General features: G+C 37.3%; 1 protein-coding gene and 1 non-coding gene across 5 annotated transcripts; one reads left to right on the top strand and one right to left on the bottom strand.

Annotated features, from left to right (window-relative positions):
• The first annotated feature begins 315 nt into the window (after positions 1-315).
• On the top strand, positions 316-11,154 carry LOC110938713. Of its 3 annotated transcripts, none has more exons than XR_004894317.1 (10): positions 316-636; positions 8,168-8,242; positions 8,319-8,427; positions 8,573-8,647; positions 8,733-8,880; positions 8,978-9,073; positions 9,504-9,664; positions 9,761-9,840; positions 10,254-10,300; positions 10,903-11,154. It is a non-coding gene; the product is annotated as an uncharacterized LOC110938713 (transcript). The 3 variants fall into 3 exon arrangements; XR_004894318.1 differs by lacking the exon at positions 316-636 and adding an exon at positions 8,077-8,105; XR_004894316.1 differs by lacking the exon at positions 316-636 and having other exon boundaries at positions 8,083-8,242.
• A 2,058-nt stretch (positions 11,155-13,212) lies between these two features.
• LOC110940313 (nudix hydrolase 20, chloroplastic) lies at positions 13,213-18,019 on the bottom strand. 2 transcript variants are annotated; one of them, XM_022181865.2, is made up of 9 exons: positions 17,623-18,019; positions 17,062-17,126; positions 16,813-16,987; positions 16,038-16,118; positions 15,817-15,942; positions 14,914-14,993; positions 14,474-14,589; positions 14,286-14,406; positions 13,213-13,420 (listed from the first exon to the last, which is right to left on the bottom strand). In XM_022181865.2, exons 1-9 carry the CDS (start codon positions 17,938-17,940, stop codon positions 13,351-13,353), a joined length of 1,152 nt encoding a protein of 383 aa, XP_022037557.1. In that variant the 5' UTR covers positions 17,941-18,019; the 3' UTR covers positions 13,213-13,350. The 2 variants fall into 2 exon arrangements, with proteins under 2 accessions (XP_022037557.1, XP_022037558.1); XM_022181866.2 differs by lacking the exon at positions 17,062-17,126 and having other exon boundaries at positions 17,623-17,753.
• Between the last annotated feature and the right edge of the window lie 250 nt (positions 18,020-18,269).

Below are 18,269 nucleotides of genomic sequence, written 5' to 3'. Positions count from 1 at the left end.
ATTAGTTAATAAGGGTAATATGGCCCATCAACAATTACCAACTAATTATTAATAGGTTATTAATCTATACTATATTAATAAGCATATCCAAAGGACTTCTTAAGGTCATATAAATTCCCTTAAAATACCCATAAAGCATGCTGTACAAATCTCTAAAGCACAATATAATTTACAATCCCAATTATACCCTCACTCACACAATTGAGAAAAACATGGATACCACATTAGGGTTTCAGGGTCTCTCATTTCTTATCCGCCTCTATCTTCTCTCTCCTTCTCTGGCGATTCAAGATGACCAGATCTGCGCGATTCCTCTTTAGATTTGTGTTTGTTTCTTCTTCAGATCTATGATTCCTCTTCAGATCTGCGTAATTAGCCAGCTTCGCACTCACCTTGCAGCCATGATTTCTGGTAGAATTGCAGATTTTTACGTTTTGATTCAGAGCTCTATAGGTTCCGGCGAAGGCGTAGCCATCAGAGGCTGAACCACCGGTGACCACAACCATTTTCGTCTATCGCAAACCTTAACTACCGAGGCCCCTTCTTCTTTTGAGCATCTATCGTTTTTTGGCCAAGAGCCATGACGGAGCGGTACATTATGTTCCATTTCTGACCAGATCTGCGACGGTATAGGGTGTTGATGTGCACAAAATACAACATATAAATTACATCAATTGTGGCGTAAAACTAACCCTTTTTTAGTACTAATGTTGGAAAAAGTGTGTTTTTGTCTTCCTTTTGTATTTTCAGGATTAAATGAGCTCAAATGAACAAAAGAAGCAAAAAGGCAACTAAATCTAACATAAATACAAGAAAAGGAACAAATGTGGCATGCCCGACCCCCCGACAGCATCTTCCCAAGCAAAATCAACAAGACAGAAGGCTGAACACGCCCCGTGCTCAGTGAGCACGGGGGCGTGCCCAAGTGTCAGCAGAAAAGACAAAGTTGTAGAAGCTTCTATCGCCCACCACAGGGCCGTGCTCAGCGGACACGGGGCCGTGCTCAGCGGACACGGGGCCGTGGTCAACTATAAGATTCGCAGAATCCAGGCAAATCTTGATAGTACAGATATGCTTCTACACACGGGGTTGTGCTCAGCGGACATGGGGGCGTGGTCAATTAATGCAGACAAACTGCAATTAATGAAGAAAGAGAGAAGGATGGACACGGGGCCGTGCCCGAGCTTCTGTTCAGCCTATAAATAGGAGTGCTTGGATCACTTGCAACTCATCCCTTGGCACACCACCTCTCCCACACTTCACCCACCACCCACCACCATCACAACACCATCATCCACCACCATCATCCATTGTCCATCATAGAGTGTGTGAGTCGTCTCGGGATCCAAGATTGATCGTAAGAGTTCTTGACAATCAAAGGCCATGTTTGCCTAAGTCTCTTACATCACTTGGTGAAGACAAGTTTCTAGTGTAATACTTTTTATTTTTAATCTTTTCACACTTTTTACTTGGTTATGTATTAATGACTTTAATAACTAGTTTCTTATGTTGAAGGTGATTCTTCCTTATCGTTTGTCCGTGGTGTCTTGGCATTATTTTACCGTCTATATAAAATAAAAGATTTTCACCATTCATATCTCCACGGTCTATATGGAGGTATGTTGGCTACCTGGTCGGGGGTTAAGGGAACGGTTTGGTAAGAGTCTTGCCATTGTTCAGTGTATAGATCCTGCAAAGGACCTGGGTCAAATTTAGTAGGACCTCCTTCAATACCCACCGGTATTGGATGGCGGGGGTCCAAGCTCTTTGATCCCCTCATAAGTTAAACTACTATTAATATTTTAACCCGACTACTTAGGACTGTATCCCTGCTGACTCAGACTACTTAGCCGAGGGTAACGCCACCTTCAAAAGAGGGGCCTACCACAATATGCATTAATAACTTAATTAATTATCTTTCAATAATCCGACCCTTTAGGATTGTATCCTTGCTGACTCAAACTACTGGGTTGAGGGTAACGTCACCTTCAAAAGAGGGGCCTACTACAATAACTAAGATAATCTCTTAAAAAATGCAAAAGTGCGGAAATAATCAAAGGTTACACTATACACGAGTCGGAGCCAAGTGATTCATCTTGTCTATCTGTTTTTACTTTTATTTTATTTTTCAGCATTTTAGTTAGTTTTTATTTTTCTAGTTTAAAACCTTTTTATATTTTTTGATTTGATTAGACGTTGAGGATAAACCGGTACTAAAAGCTCTTGTGTCCTTGGACGACCTCGGTATCTTGCCAACACTATACTACGTCTACGATGGGTGCATTTGCCCATATGTGTGTTTGGTGTTAGTAAAATATCGTGTTTTATAAATTTAAAACTTGACTAACGTGTAAAAAAAGGCTTAAAATATACTTAAATCCATATACACACCAACCCGCATCAAGTTTTTTGGCGCCGTTGCCGGGGACACAAGGATTTTAAGAAAGTTAGGAATCAACGGCCTAATCGTTTTTTTTAAGTTTTTCTGTTTTTTTAGGATTTTCGTAATTTTTCAGCTTCTGCAGAACTCAGTACGGGCCGTGCCTGCTGAACACGCCCCGTGCCCAATCATTGGAACTGGCAATCCTGTTTTAAGTCAGACAGTAAGCTAAACACGGGGCCGCGCCCACTCAACACACCCCCGTGCCCAAGATTCAGTTACTAAAAACAGAACCGTAAGATCCCGACGGTTGGTAATTTCTGACACAAACATGAGTGATAATGATATTTTTTACTTTCGGCACTCTTATGGTACGTGGTGTCAAATATGTGGAGGCCCTCATAAAGAATTAGAATGCTATTTTCTAAATTATAAGCCCCACTATATAGACCCATTGTTTTCCTGTAGCCTTAAGAGGGGTGAAAGTAAAAATAATCCCTATCTCTCCCTCGAATGCGCTTAACCGGACCTTCTAAGAGAAATGTTTCTTGATGAACTATTTCAATTAGAAGATCTAATTCTTAATTGGTTAAAAGAACTTACGATGGATTTTATTAATTCATCTCAAGACAATACCCAAGAAGAATTGTTGAGATCGCATTCAAACAACCCCGATGTCCCCGATATTACCTCCAACTCTAGCGAGGACTTGAGCGATAGTCGTCCCTGTGCCAATTGTGCCGTGAAGGACTCCCCATCGACTTCGTTCAATGCATACATAGACCTGAGCGATTCGGCATACACCTTCTTTAACAAGAGCCCGGGAAAGGGTTGGACTTGTCCACCTACATTTAGCATAGGAATCACACTCACCGACAACCTCTTGCGTTCTCGTCTTAATCTAGAGCAATTAAGGTATCTTAGGCACTTTGGGGTCGTTCCATCCAGTAAGAAACCGCCCGATCCGGATAAGTTCCTTAAAAATAGACAAACTTCATAATCAGCCTTTCGACACGGGGCCGTGCCCAGGTCAACACGCCCCCGTGTCCGCCAAAAGATTCCTTTCTGAATTTATGTCAGAATACGGACAAAATGTGTCAGGATCTCGTCTGCACACGGGGTCGTGTCCAGTCGACACGGGGCCGTGTCCAGCATGTTGTCATTTTCTATAAATACAGCCAAGAATCCTGCACATTTGGAGCATCCAGGGACAGAGATTTGAAAGGATCTTCTCATCTACCATCGTAGGTATTTTCTAAAAGAAGGTTCTAACAACCATCTTGTCCTTTCCTCTTTTATTCATTGCCTTCTTTTTCATCTTTCTTGCCTCAACACCTCTATTAAAGCTTGTTCCCAAGCTTTATTGTGATGTTTGTTAGATTTTTGTCCAAGGAATCTTGTTAAAAATAAGTTATACAACACTGTTTTAAGTTATTTATGTTAAAAAATGCTTCATAAGTTGGAAAAATAATTTGAAACTCCAAGGTTCCTTGTTCCAAAAATCTGCAGAAAGGTGAACAGTGCTCGTTGAGCACGGGGCCGTGCCCGATGAACTGTTTCATTAAAATGAACTATTTTTGGTTTGTTTATGTAGAATGTCTAGTCAAAACAGTGGAACCTCTTCTGCGCACTCCAGAAACAGTCGAAGGGAGAGAAGGTCATCAATCGAAGCAACTCTCTTACGTTACGTAATGGCATTACGTGAAGCTCTTGACGAGATGACTTCGGTAGAGGAGGTCCTAATAGACCGTATAAATTATTACAGTAGGGCTGGAAAACAGTTTTCAAGAAATTAACCTCTTGCACCAGAGGTTAAACATTCTTGTAACACCTCCCATGGAGCCAATCCTCCCTCAAGAGGATTGGAACCTAGCACTTGGAGTCAACAATCCTACCGAATGGGATGACATTCCAGCGGAGCCTCCACTTGAAGATTTACAAGAAGTCCCGGTGGAAGTTGCACCCCCTCAAACCGATGCAAATGAGCTCGCCTTTCTCCTCCCAAGGGAGATAGAGGAATGGCTCGCCGACGTGTGAGGAACCCATGCCCGGAAAAAGAAGTTCTTCAAAGCCGCGTCCAACTGAGAGAATTATCCTTTCGGAAATTTTGCTAATTAGAATAACTTTTAGGCTAGAACTTCTTGGTTTAAGCTTCTTGTGCTTCGTTTAACCTACTTATCTAAATTATTAACTTTTTAGGATTATGTAATTCTCTCTATGACTTAAAATGAAATGATGGTTTTAGTTAAACTGGTGTTTGGATGATGTTGTAATGGATAAAACAAACTCGGGATGGTGAAGGATAACAAGGGAAACTTGCACCAGCGACCCATGCACGAAAATAGAGCCATCCGACAAATTTTTCTTCGTTACAGCAAGTTCAGCACGGGTCGTGCCCGCCCAACACGACCCCGTGCTGCACAATCTGCAGAAAATGCCCAGTTCAGGTAACTGGACACGGGGCGTGCTCACTGAACACGCCCCCGTGTCCAGGCTTCTGTTTCTTTTTACAAACTTTTGTTACTAGCACTTGAACACGGGGCCGTGCCCGGACAACTCGGGGCCGTGTCCAGACACCCAGTAACATAAAATTTTGCTTTTTCACACCTTTTCACACATTCAATCAACCTAAAAACTTATTTTTGGGACACATTGAGGACAATGTGTAATTTAAGTGTGGGGGGGTGCTAAAACCTTGAATCTTGCAAGTCCTAATTAACAAGCCTTACATAAAACTCTATTGGAACCGCTAATCACCCCAAATTTTTTCAAAAATTTTCTATTTTTTTTACTTGTCTAGGATTAACTTGGGAATTTCAAGTTCTAAAAAGGTTATATTTTTACAAATTTACAACCGATAGCGTCGTGATAAAAAGAACCAACATAAGAAAATTATGAAACGGCATGACAAGCTCAGTTAAAATTTGATTATATATACTTGATCACATAAAACGCATTCCCACAAAAGTGAGTTTTGAGCCTTTATTGAGCACACAAATACATATCTTTAAACTAGCCGCTTGGTTCTTACGACTCTAGAACTTGCCACTACGATACATTCCCAGTCCTTACCAACTTAAACCCGAGTAAGTAAATGATGGAGGCATTAGGACTAACCCTTTTTTATTTCTACACCATTATTTTTCTTTTTTTTTACCACCAACCCAAAAATCCCCCTAGTTAACCCCTTTGAGCCTAAACTTTTCATTTCATAACCCAAACCAAACACCCTTTACCCACCTAAACCCTTTTTCATTTTAAACTCTTTATTTTATTAACAAAGCTCGGTTCTTAGTATGACTTCATTCCTAAAAAAAATGATGAAGTCAAAGAAATAAACAAACAAGTTTATCAAAAATAACTTTGTTTGAAGGAAATACTTCATCAAAATAAAAAAAAGTTTTGAAAAATATCGAGTCTTACGAAAACCGACGCTTTTTACGCCTTTCGCCCTTTCACTAACTACTAACCCAACCACCCACCTTTAGCCCAAGCCTAACCCTTCACCCAAAAAGTTCTCTTGATATTTACAAAGGTATATAGTTAAAAAGGAGGAGGATTGATTGCTTGGCAAGCCTATGGTAGAAGTAAGTTCCATGCCGCTCTCGAGTGATTCACTAAAAATACACCTTCGGCCGAGTGTTGAGTAATCCCCCGTGAGGTATGTGAACTTGTATATAAATGGAATTTTAAAAAAGGCATGTTATGCCGTAATAAGTAATTTATCTTATGAAACGTTTGTATTAAATCATGACGAATAGGATTGTAAATAAATAAAAATAAAACTTAATAAAGAATCTTGGAAATCCCGACACTCTATGACAAGCCCAAAAACCTTCTCTTCTACCCATTCCATTTGGGAGTGTAAAGCCACATTATAAAAAGTTTTGCTTGAGGACAAGCAAAGATTCAAGTGTGGGGGTATTTGATGTGCACAAAATGCAACATATAAATTACATCAATTGTGGCGTAAAACTAACCCTTTTTTAGTACTAATGTTGGAAAAAGTGTGTTTTTGTCTTCCTTTTGTATTTTCAGGATTAAATGAGCTCAAATGAACAAAAGAAGCAAAAAAGGCAACTAAATCTAACATAAATACAAGAAAAGGAACAAACGTGGCATGCCCGACCCCTCGACAGCATCTTCCCAAGCAAAATCAAGAAGACAGAAGGCTGAACACGCCCCGTGCTCAGTGAGCACGGGGGCGTGCCCAAGTGTCAGCAGAAAAGACAAAGTTGTAGAAGCTTCTATCGCCCACCACGGGGCCGTGCTCAGCGGACACGGGCCCGTGGTCAACTATAAGATTCGCAGAATCCAGGTAAATCTTGATAGTACAGATATGCTTCTGCACACGGGGTCGTGCTCAGCGGACACAAGGGCGTGGTCAACTAATGCAGACAAACTGCAATTAATGAAGAAAGAGAGAAAGATGGACATGGGGCCGTGCCCAACGGACACGGGGCCGTGCCCGAGCTTCTGTTCAGCCTATAAATAGGAGTGCTTGGATCACTTGCAACTCATCCCTTGGCACACCACCTCTCTCACACTTCACCCACCACCCACCACCCACCACCATCACAACACCATCATCCACCACCATCATCCATTGTCCATCATAGAGTGTGTGAGTCGTCTCGGGATCCAAGATTGATCGTAAGAGTTCTTGACAATCAAAGGCCATGTTTGCCTAAGTCTCTTACATCACTTGGTGAAGACAAGTTTCTAGTGTAATCCTTTTTATTTTTAATCTTTTCGCACTTTTTACTTGGTTATGTATTAATGACTTTAATAACTAGTTTCTTATGTTGAAGGTGATTCTTCCTTATCGTTTGTCCGTGGTGTCTTGGCATTATTTTACTGTCTATATAAAATAAAAGATTTTCACCATTCATATCTCCACGGTCTATATGGAGGTATGTTGGCTACCTGGTCGGGGGTTAAGGGAACGGTTTGGTAAAGTCTTGCCATTGTTCAGTGTATAGATCCTGCAAAGGACCTGGGTCAAATTTAGTAGGACCTCCTTCAATACCCACCGGTATTGGATGTCGGGGGTCCAAACTCTTTGATCCCCTCATAAGTTAAACTACTATTAATATTTTAACCCGGCTACTTAGGACTGTATCCCTGCTGACTCAGACTACTTAGCCGAGGGTAACGCCACCTTCAAAAGAGGGGCCTACCACAATATGCATTAATAACTTAATTAATTATCTTTCAATAATCCGACCCTCTAGGATTGTATCCTTGCTGACTCAAACTACTGGGTTGAGGGTAACGTCACCTTCAAAAGAGGGGCCTACTACAATAACTAAGATAATCTCTTAAAAAGTGCAAAAGTGCGGAAATAATCAAAGGTTACACTATACACGAGTCAGAGCCAAGTGATTCATCTTGTCTATCTGTTTTTACTTTTATTTTATTTTTCAGCATTTTAGTTAGTTTTTATTTTTCTAGTTTAAAACCTTTTTCTAATTTTTTGATTTGATTAGACATTGAAGATAAACCGGTACTAAAAGCTCTTGTTTCCTTGGACGACCTCGGTATCTTGCCAACACTATACTACGCTCACGATGGGTGCACTTGCCCATATGTGTGTTTGGTGTTAGTAAAATATCGTGTTTTATAAATTTAAAACTTGACTAACGTGTAAAGTGCTTAAAATATACTTAAATCTATATATACACCAACCCGCATCAGTGTATGTCCCCATTTCCAACTATCTCAGGTATTTTACCGTCACTTCGATGGTAATGTATGTGCAAACTATTAATTTGTCTCCGCTTTTAGAATTCCGGCGACTTTTGGAGGCACAGATGGTGATTTTAAGTTGTTTGGGGTTCTGGACACTTGACAAACCCTAAGGTAAGATTTTGAGTTTTCATCACTCATTGCGTGTTTTAGTTTATGTTAGTAATTGTGTTTTGTGTTGGCTATGAAGAAACCTTTCTAAGAAGATGCGATTTGAGTCCAGTGTAAGAAGTAGCCCTCAAATTTTTCCGAGACACATCTATCCTCCATGGGAACAAGCTTGCAGACAACTAATACAGGTATCTTAAAGATGGTTTCGTATGTTTTGACTTATATGTTGTTTGAAACGGAAGAATCAAGCGTGCGCATGTATTTATCGCTTGAATGAAAGTGAATAAGTTAATTAATTGTATTAGTGTTTAATAATTATAAAAATAAATTTAGATACATGTGAACAATAATGGCATTGGTGATTTAGATCCCGCTTGTTGGCCTAATTCTCATTGGCGATCTGTGAAGGTATTTTAATCTGGAAGCACTTATTTATACGATTTAAATTTTTTTGTTTGTTTGGTTTACTTATTAAATCTTGATATATTTATAGGTCAGCTGGGACGAGTCAACTGCTGGTGAGAGGCAGCCACGTGTATCGTTATGGGAAATCGAACCGTTGACAACCTTTCCTATGTATCCATCGTTTTTTCCTCTTCGTTTGAAACGACCTTGGTATCCCGGACCTTCATCTTTTCAAGGTAGATGAGTCGGTTTGACCCGTAACCACGTCTTTGCATGGTTAAACCTTTTTATGTCATGAGAACTGATTGTGTTTAATTTTTTTATGTTATAAAGTTGCACGGATCCAGAGACTTGCAAGCACCAGATTAGTGAATATTTTCAGCAGGAGAAACCACTTTGGAAACTTACATGTTATGGTCATAGCAAATAGTATGTTTTTCCAAACCCTCTATTTCAATATTATTCGGAAATCTGGATTATGTTTTTCCGTACACGATTATGTAAGAGTTTCATTTAGTTTCTTTTGTTGATGTGCTGATTTGAATGGTGTAAGAAATACTGATTTGAATTCCATACTAAATTAACTGACAATGTGCATAATTGTCGTCGCTTTACTTGAAACTGACAATGTGATTTGAATTCCACACTAAATTAACTGGTCTGCCGCCTTTGGAATTCTGGCGCGACCTTAAATAACATTTCTGACTAAGCTCACGTGTCAAAGCTCTCAAAAACTTGATCCTAAGCATTTTACTATCTGAAATCTTTTGCAAGTGGTTTGCCTTAAATAACATTTTTGACAAGTCATTGATTGTATATATAATGCATCTGATACATTTCTCCCAATTTTTTCTTGTAGGTTGGTCTGCGATCTCTTAATTTAGGAATATGTCCTAAACTAAATGCACTCAAGATCGAAGCACCATCTATGGTGTTACTTGAATTGAAGGGGTGCGGTGTCATATCAGAGGCATTTATAAACTGTCCGCTTTTAACATCTCTCGATGCTTCCTTTTGTAGGTCGTTAAATTCGTCCTTCTTTCCACATATCCATTTACTGAAATTAGCGAATAATAAATTAATAAGATGCTAATGCATTATGATCCATACATGCAGCCAACTAAAGTCTAAAGGACAACTGCTTATCTGCAACTACCGCCTCATGTCCCCTCATTGAATCGCTAATTCTAATCCTGGTATTAATTTTATTTGTATAAAATTGTTAGATGATAAGCTTATTCTGTGTATTTAAAATCACTGTTAAAACTATCCATGATCTTGCTAACTAAGGAGCTTAATTTACCCTATTGTCCAAATTTTGGCTTTTGAGGTCAAGTCTGGTGGTGTCTATTATTTTCAGTCAAATATTAGTTTGTGTTAATTCTGTCACAAATTTGTATATAGTTGTGCTACTTAGTATACCATCTGATATGCTCACGTATTTTTCTTGAAATTTATATGAACTCTGATGAAACTTCAAACCTGCAAATGAGCTGATTAAACCTCAAAAGTCAATGCCTTTTTAAAATAAGTTTTTGTTAACAGCATTCCTTATATTGTGGACAGTTTGTTCTATTCGTAGAGCTTGCTAACATGAAATTTTTAACAGCGATCGTCATACCGGGGTGTGGCACCTCTCTTCCAACCATCATCAAAGTGAGTTCTTGACATGGCTTGTTTTATGAAATTTTTAAATAAAGGAAGAGACTAGGGATGCAATTGGGTTGGCAAATTTCGTGTACATGTGGCAATAATGACCCATTCGTCAAGAAATAAGTCGATTTGGGTTGTTTTTGTTTACTAAATGTGTTGATTTGGGTCTACTCAAATTTTAAAATGGGTCCGAATGAGCCAATCTTACGAATCTTAACTTAGAATGGCTTTGAGTGGACTGCCCCACTCACCACCCCTGCCTGCCTGCCAATACGATCACAGTCACCGCTGTTGTCGCTATTAGCTGACAGCCCGACACTAAAGTAGAACATTACCTGACCTGAACCTCAACCTGCACATCTTGATGTTTCTTTTTTCTAAAATGACCCCTTGCATTTTTTTCTTCAGTAATTTAATTGCCGCTTGTACATTAGGGGAGGTGGAGTGGGATTATTCTAAAAAGCAGATCTAACCAGCTCACTCTTAACTCTTATTCACACACTTTAACTAAGCCCTTTTAAACTTAGCCGTATGACCCATGAGCAATAAGTTATAACCCAAGCTGACCCCTTATTTATATGTTGTTTGCTTTTATACTACTGCAGGGAACAAGGATGAGGATGTGGGTGACCCAAGTGCATTTAAAAAGTTCACAATGGACTAACCTAAAAATGCAAAGGGAATTGGGTGAACCAAATGTGTTACAACCAAGTAAAATGTCTTCGTAGTTTATAACTAAAGATTCTATACTAAGTGAGGTTATATATGTTTGGGCTATAATAGTTTTCTCTAGCCTCTCACACGTACTAAGTGGCGGTGTATATGTTTTGGTTATAACATTTTACTCGGTCAATAAAACTAAACAAGTAATACTTCACCAAAAATAAAACTTAATTCTTGCAATTCTTTAGCCTGTTGCTTTATTCATTTATCTAGATTTTATTTACAAATAAAAGCTTAATTCATGAAATATGATTTGTGTGCAATATAATTATCGTTCTGACTCCGAAGATTATATGAATATCTCACGGTCCATCTTTTTGCATTGTATTTTTATAAAATATGTTACTAATTTAGAGGACTCACAGTACGCATATATCATTACACTTCTTATATATTTGAGGGCTATTTTTTATTTAATTAGGTATTGACATTGACGGGATCCTTTTTCTACAATAAAATAAAATAATGGGTCCATGGATATCATTACCATGGATTATCGTTATAAGTTTAAATAAACATAAGGCAAATGCCGACTGCAAACTCAAGATTTGTGACTTTGGTCTTGCAAGAGTCGCGTTCAACGATACACCCGCTGCAATATTCTGGACAGTATGTCGCTAACTTCTCTAAAATACAGTTTATCGTTAAAGCTATGACCCATTTTATTAGCTTTATTTTGGGATTATGGCCTGTGATTAGAGGTGCAAAACCGGCGTAAACAAAATTTTGACAATTTGTAATGATAGTTAACCGGTTATTTTCAATATTTTTTTTTATTTTTTTCAATATTTGAGGTTACTTAACCGGTTATTTTCAATATTTTTTTTTATTTTTTTTTTAGTGTTTTTCTCAATAAACTAAAAGACCAACGAGTGCCAACATATCACGAATAAGAAAACTAACTTAAGTACTATACAATATATCACGAGACGACTGATAAACTAACGGTAAACGAGTATCCTATTGTAAATCACCATTCCCGCCACATCGCGCGGGTAAATGGCTAGTATATTTTGATCTATATAATATAAATGATTATAATGGCTACAAGATTAAATATTATAACAATTATATATTTAATCTCACATATAAATTATAAGGTCTTAGAATATATTTGGTGATTTTTAGAAGATTAAATCATTTAAATATATATTATGTCCAACTAAAAGTTATATATTTTTACGATCATAATTATACTAGACAATTGTGATTAGCAGAAATTCACTTTAGTATAAAAACCGTTATACACTTTTATACTCATTTAAATTCGAATTATCATTTTTGTTATACTTATTATTTAGACTATAAAGATATTTATTACAAAATATATATTTCGCCAGATCGCATAAGTTATAGTATTATTTAATATGAATAACTTGTTATTTTATATGTTGTGACTCATATACTTGAGGCATTTTCACAACATTGCATTTTATGTTTTTGCATAGTAACATTGTCATGTATTTGCATAGTCACATAATCACTTTGTTTGTATATTCTCGTGATCTTATCATCTTATTTTGTATGTATTAATTATTGTTGTTGATATATTGTGAGCATTAATCTAACACTTGAATTGCATGTTAAATATTTTCTAAAAATATTAAACATATTATTTTATTAAATATGGATTTACTCACGAACATTTTTGTTGACCTAAAATTACCTTTACGCATGATACATGAAATCAGGTGCGATGAGTTGAAGATGAAGACAAATAGGGCGTGCCTTAGAAAATAAACTGGATTTTAACTTATGTTTTATGACTTTGAATACTGTATGATTTATTTGGAAGTTATATGTTATGTGACATTTTAATTTGACATGATTAAATATTTAAGCTAATAAGTTGCCATAAGCTTTAGACAATCATCTTACTCAGACCGATAATCCGCTACGAATCGGTTTTTGACGATAAAGGGATGCACATTTATTTATATGGCTAAAAAAACAGGGCGAAAATGGAGGTTTGAGAATTTAAGTAACTTGGGGGTTAATGTAATAGAAAATAGTGGATCATAAACTGAATTCTGTGTTGTATTTGTAAATGCCATGCTAGCCACTGGCCAGTGGTGAAACCCCTTCAAGTTCAAAAAAAAAAAAAAAAAAAAAAAAAAAAGAATTGACAAAGATTGAGGATTGCCACTGTAACTAAAAACTTGGACAAGGGGAGTATTTTAGTATACTTGGCGTAAGGCAAAGAAGTAATATTTGACGTTCAAAGAAAAAAAAAAACTAAAACACATACATGATTCATTATTTTGTTTATTAGTTTTGTAAAAGTATAGAATATGAGATTTTCAGGTCATCTAAAAACAAGGTTGATACATTTAGGAACAATCTCCACTTCTCAAGCTTTGTAGCAGCTTCAGGTACCCATCATCTTCAGGTTTGATGTACCTACATATATTTCATAACAAAAAGAGACTTCAATCACAGTTTTCATCCACATTTAACTGTATAGATTTCCACCATAAGACACTCAAAAGCGATACGTCAAAATAGGGGTGTTAGAAAAATCTTTAAAACTGAATCAACCATCCAAACCGAAGCAAGTCGGCTGGTTTGAGATTTATACCGTTTGTTTGACTTTGACGGTTAAACGGTCAGGTCAATGCGTTCGAACTTGGAATATATACATATATATATAGGGAAGGGTTATCTTGAGAACGCTAAATATTGCGAGAACCGTGAGAACGAATGAAAAAACCAATCAAAATCAATTTTTTTTTAATACAAACTTCATTATAGTTAAAATACAACATTAAAAAAAAGAATTTACTCTTTAAATAATTCACCTTTCCTCTCAAAATCACTCTTAATAAAATTTTAACACATGTGTAAATTTTCATTATTTCCGAATACATGTAAATTTAATAGTGTAAATTTAATTTCTAATATTGTATTTAAATAATAATGATAAGTGTAAAAAGAAATTTTGAATTTGAAATGTTTTTGACCAAGTTTTTGCAGTTTTTTCATTCGTTCTCACGGTTCTCGCGATATTTAGTGTTCTCATTTAAACCTTCCCCTATATATATATACACACACACATTATATTCATGAACCATTAATTTTTTTATTAACAATATTAAATCGATTCAAACTGCCAAAACCAAACCGTCAAACCGGCGGATCCATCTGACCAAGACCCAACTAGTCAAAACTGGCCGAAGAGGACCATGAACACCCCTATAAAATTCCGATTGAAAAACTATCACGTTAAATCTCAATTATCCAAGAAAACAACAACGATGATACCCACCCATGTCGGAAAAGAAAATCGATGATGACAAGATTGCAATTTGCTTTAAAGAAGTCCGTATCTCGAATGACATCAGCCACAAGTGTTACCGGGAGTAACTTAAAGCTCCCAACTTCTCCATCTGTGATTCACACAACAATTAGAATCATAACAGAAAGCATCAAGTAACCAAGAGTCGGTTGCATTACCCTGATTGTGGGGAATGAAACTTTCAGGAAGCTTCAGATCGTAACAAAATAAAACGTCTCTCTTGAATCTATACCCATCAATGTCCATGTATGAGACAACACCAACGGGTATCGCTCTGTAAAAAGCCAGTTAGTCTTGCAAACAACTCTTTCATTTTCATTGGTGGCAATTTCAACCCATTTGCTTATGAATGGGTCGGTTTGGATTGTGTTTTATCTTAAACGGGTCAAATGCATACAACCGCCTTAATTGCTTTTTCTTTTCAAAAACCCAGATTATTAATATTGTCTCATTGTCAATAAACAAAACATTTGTTATTTCATATAAAAAAAGTTAGCAGGTCAACCGATTTCAACCAAAATTTGTTTTGATCCGTTACACATCATCTCGACGCAATCATCTTACGACCTCTAGTTTTGATATATCCGTTTAAAGCTACCTGCTGGAAATGGATCTTGGTATTCCAGCTTCTTCCTCACATTCCTTCACAACATTCTCTGCACACGACATCCCATGCGGCTGTATTATCAGGAAAATATCAGCATATATAACGCAAAAAAAGGAACCAAATAATCAATATAAAAACCATCGCGATAACATATTACTATATATATTTTTTTTTGAAAACTTAGGACCGTTTGGTTCGTGGAATTCATAAGAATTGGAATTAATTTCATCTAAAAATATGTTGGGTTGACTAACAAAGGAATTAAAATTGGAATATATTTCAATCAATTCCATCAATTAATGGATTTTAACATTCCTTTACTCAGGTGATGGAATGTTTAGGGGCTGTTTGTTTACCTCTTAATGAGACTCTTAATGGTTCAGACCTCTTACTGAGTTACTGGTTCAGCACTTAATTGTTCAGACTGTTTGTTTCATGAGCAGATGTTTGAATGGTTCGGACATTTGCCTCTGAATGGTTAAGATTTATACAGAGTCTGAATGGTTAAGATCTCTAATCTGAATTGGTCAGACATTTGCCTCTGAATGGTTAAGCATTATACAAGCTCTTAATGGTTTAGACCTCTTACTGGTTCAGCACTTAACCATTCAGATGTTGTCAAACAACCCCTTAACTTTCCTTTGGAATGTTTGTAAATTATTAAAATACCCTCCCATAAAACATTACTCTCCGTTCGCTAGGTTTGTCATTTTCCTTTTCTAACTTCCCAATTGCATTTATAACTTCACAAACCAAACAAGTTATAAATTTACAAAGGAATTAATTCCAATTCACTCGAATTCCAATTCCATCAAAAATAATTCCACAAACCAAACGACCCCTTAATGAAGAATAAAAGCAAATTTGAAAAAAAAAATGAACGGAAAATCCCACCAGTCCTCCAGCAACGAGATGGTCAAGCATGCCCGGGTAGGTTGCTTTTGTTTCACTTCTTTTTCCGATCCATAGATACTTTTCTTCATCTTTTTCGACATAGCCACTCATGTGAATTCCATATGCCTATAATAAAGAAATTACAGACAGTAAACAGCTCAACAATCATCAACATAAGTATCATCTCTATTTTGTAAGATTTTAAAAAAGATACGACATACCTTTATTCCAAAGTAAGGCGCTGCTGCACGTTCTAATGAGAAATATACTTTTCCTCCATATGATGAAGTCACAGGGTATAGCTGCAACCGATTAAATCATAATCTAAGATGTAAGAATTATGTTGAGAACTTGATTTTAATATGCGTGAGGTGCTCTGAGGCGTTTAGGATCCGAAAGCCGAGGCGTGAGCTTGGTTTAAAAAAGTGTGCCTTAAGCGCGCTTAAGCACAAAGCGACCCTAGGCGCAAAGAGTTGCGCCTTGTGTGACATAAAGTGAGCTCTGTACAAAAAGCGCACAAAAAGCGAGCTTTTTTGGAAAAAAAAATCCCACTGAGGAGCGCGCTTTTTGTACAAAAGGTGTTTTTGTGCTTTAAAGTGTTATACATGCAGCTAAAATGGTTGTACATTATATGATTTATACATTTAATCATATATAAACCTTATTTATCATTATATTTTGGGTAAGGGATGCTAAAAGCCTATAGGATATATATATATAAAAAAAAATATAAAAGCCTTGCGCCTCACTTACGAAAAGCCCACCGCTTTTGCGATTTGTGCTTCGCACTTTGATTTTAGACGACCTTGTCGCTTTTGTGCGCTTCACGCTTTTTTAAACCAAGGGTGCGAGGCATTTACGCGCCTGGCGCCCGAGGTGTGCTTTTTAAAACCGAGGTTGGGAATCTAATATGTTTGCAGATATTTAGAGGATAGCAATTGCCAAAATCATAGATTTTTAGGCATATAAGCAATGGTTCTGATATAGAAAGAGTACCTCATTCCGTATACCTGGAAATACATCTTCACCTAAGCACTTTACAACATTTCCAAGGGCTTCAGTTCTAGACTCGGGTGTTTTCAGTGCAGGTTGTACTGTGACATGGCGTGATTGTGTAGAATCTTTGATGATAGTGAAAACATCCTTAAACTTGCTTAAATGGTCAACAAAACTGCACAAAGTTTTAATCCTTGGTTAAAACTTGATGATGCATCTAATTTTTGTTTTTTAATAAGGGAGACTTACCCATTGTGAACATAGCCAACAATTTGGTCCTCAATGACAAATGGGATGAAATCAGAACGGTTTTCCTAGGATACATTAACAGGAAAGACTAGAACATATTCATATACATACGGGAAAAGTTTTACTACTACAAACCGAAATGGACGAAAACAGCATAAAAGATAACAAACCGCCTATGCCTGACTTTAGCACCCAAATTCCCACATCTTCAACATTTTTTACACCTAATTTTGCGCTTGCAAGGATTTAAACCCACACCACTTTTTTTGTAGAGGGTAACCACCATAGCACCAAGTCATGGGTCCAAATTCCCTCATTTAGAGCCCCGATGGTTTTCCCTTAATTTCGCCGTTAATATATAAACACGTGAATTGTGGATTTCATTATTTGAATTTCCTATGAAAAGCGTGTGCATATCTTACTTTTCAAGGACTTGAGCAGAATTACATAAAAATTTCCCAAATTTCTTAACCAGTCCCGACCCGAGTTAAAAGATAATAAAAAATGAAAGTGCATATATGTATCAATCGATACAACAATATAATTCTCACGAAATCATACCGAGCCACGGTTACAGAGATTAATCTTCTGAAAGAATCCACCGAGATCCCACGAACCATTATGTGATTGAGATACTTGAAAAACATCGTCCCAAGTGAAACTGCTACAGTTTTCAATAGGCTTACTAATGTTTCTGGTTGAGCTGCTTGGTGTTACAGCGGCTGTAACGTAACTAAGGTTAAGGGGGAAAGAAAGTGGCGTGGTTTTGAGAATGGTGGAAATCGTAAGAGGACAATTGTGGCGGTGAATATATGAGGAAGATGATGAGTAGAGGTTTCTGACGCCGTTGCCGGCGATGGTGTACGGGGAAACTGACATATTTTTACCTACTCGCGCGTTATGTTGAGTTAACCAAATATGACTATCGCTACAACACTAAGGTGCTGTCTGTTTTTTCTGCATGAAAACCTCTTCTGCTGCAGGCTACATCTGCAGGAGAAGAGGTGGACCAAATGTCTGCAGTCTGTAAGGAGAAGAGAGTTTGTTTTTTTTTATATAAAACCTCTTCACCAACACACACACACACAACACACTGATCTCTCTCTACTCTCTCTCTACTCTCTCTCTACTCTCTGCACCACCGCCATCATCATCACCGCCACCACTTCACCACCGCCACCACTTCACCACCGTCATCATCACCACCG

This window comes from Helianthus annuus, chromosome 5, assembly GCF_002127325.2.
Source record: "Helianthus annuus cultivar XRQ/B chromosome 5, HanXRQr2.0-SUNRISE, whole genome shotgun sequence".
Classification (NCBI taxonomy): Eukaryota; Viridiplantae; Streptophyta; class Magnoliopsida; order Asterales; family Asteraceae; genus Helianthus; species Helianthus annuus.
The sequence above is the reverse complement of the archived record's forward strand: the minus strand, read 5'-3'. Positions and strand labels throughout refer to the sequence as shown.

Coding starts and splice junctions, on each gene's coding strand:
- LOC110940313 (XM_022181865.2), bottom strand. CDS start 17,940: ATGTCAGTTTCCCCGTACACCATCGCCGGCAACGGCGTCAGAAACCTC. Junction 16,119..16,812: donor TTCCAGGTATACGGAATGAG/GTACTCTTTCTA, acceptor AATCGGTTGCAG/CTATACCCTGTGACTTCATC. Junction 14,994..15,816: donor ATCTCGTTGCTGGAGGACTG/GTGGGATTTTCC, acceptor CTGATAATACAG/CCGCATGGGATGTCGTGTGC.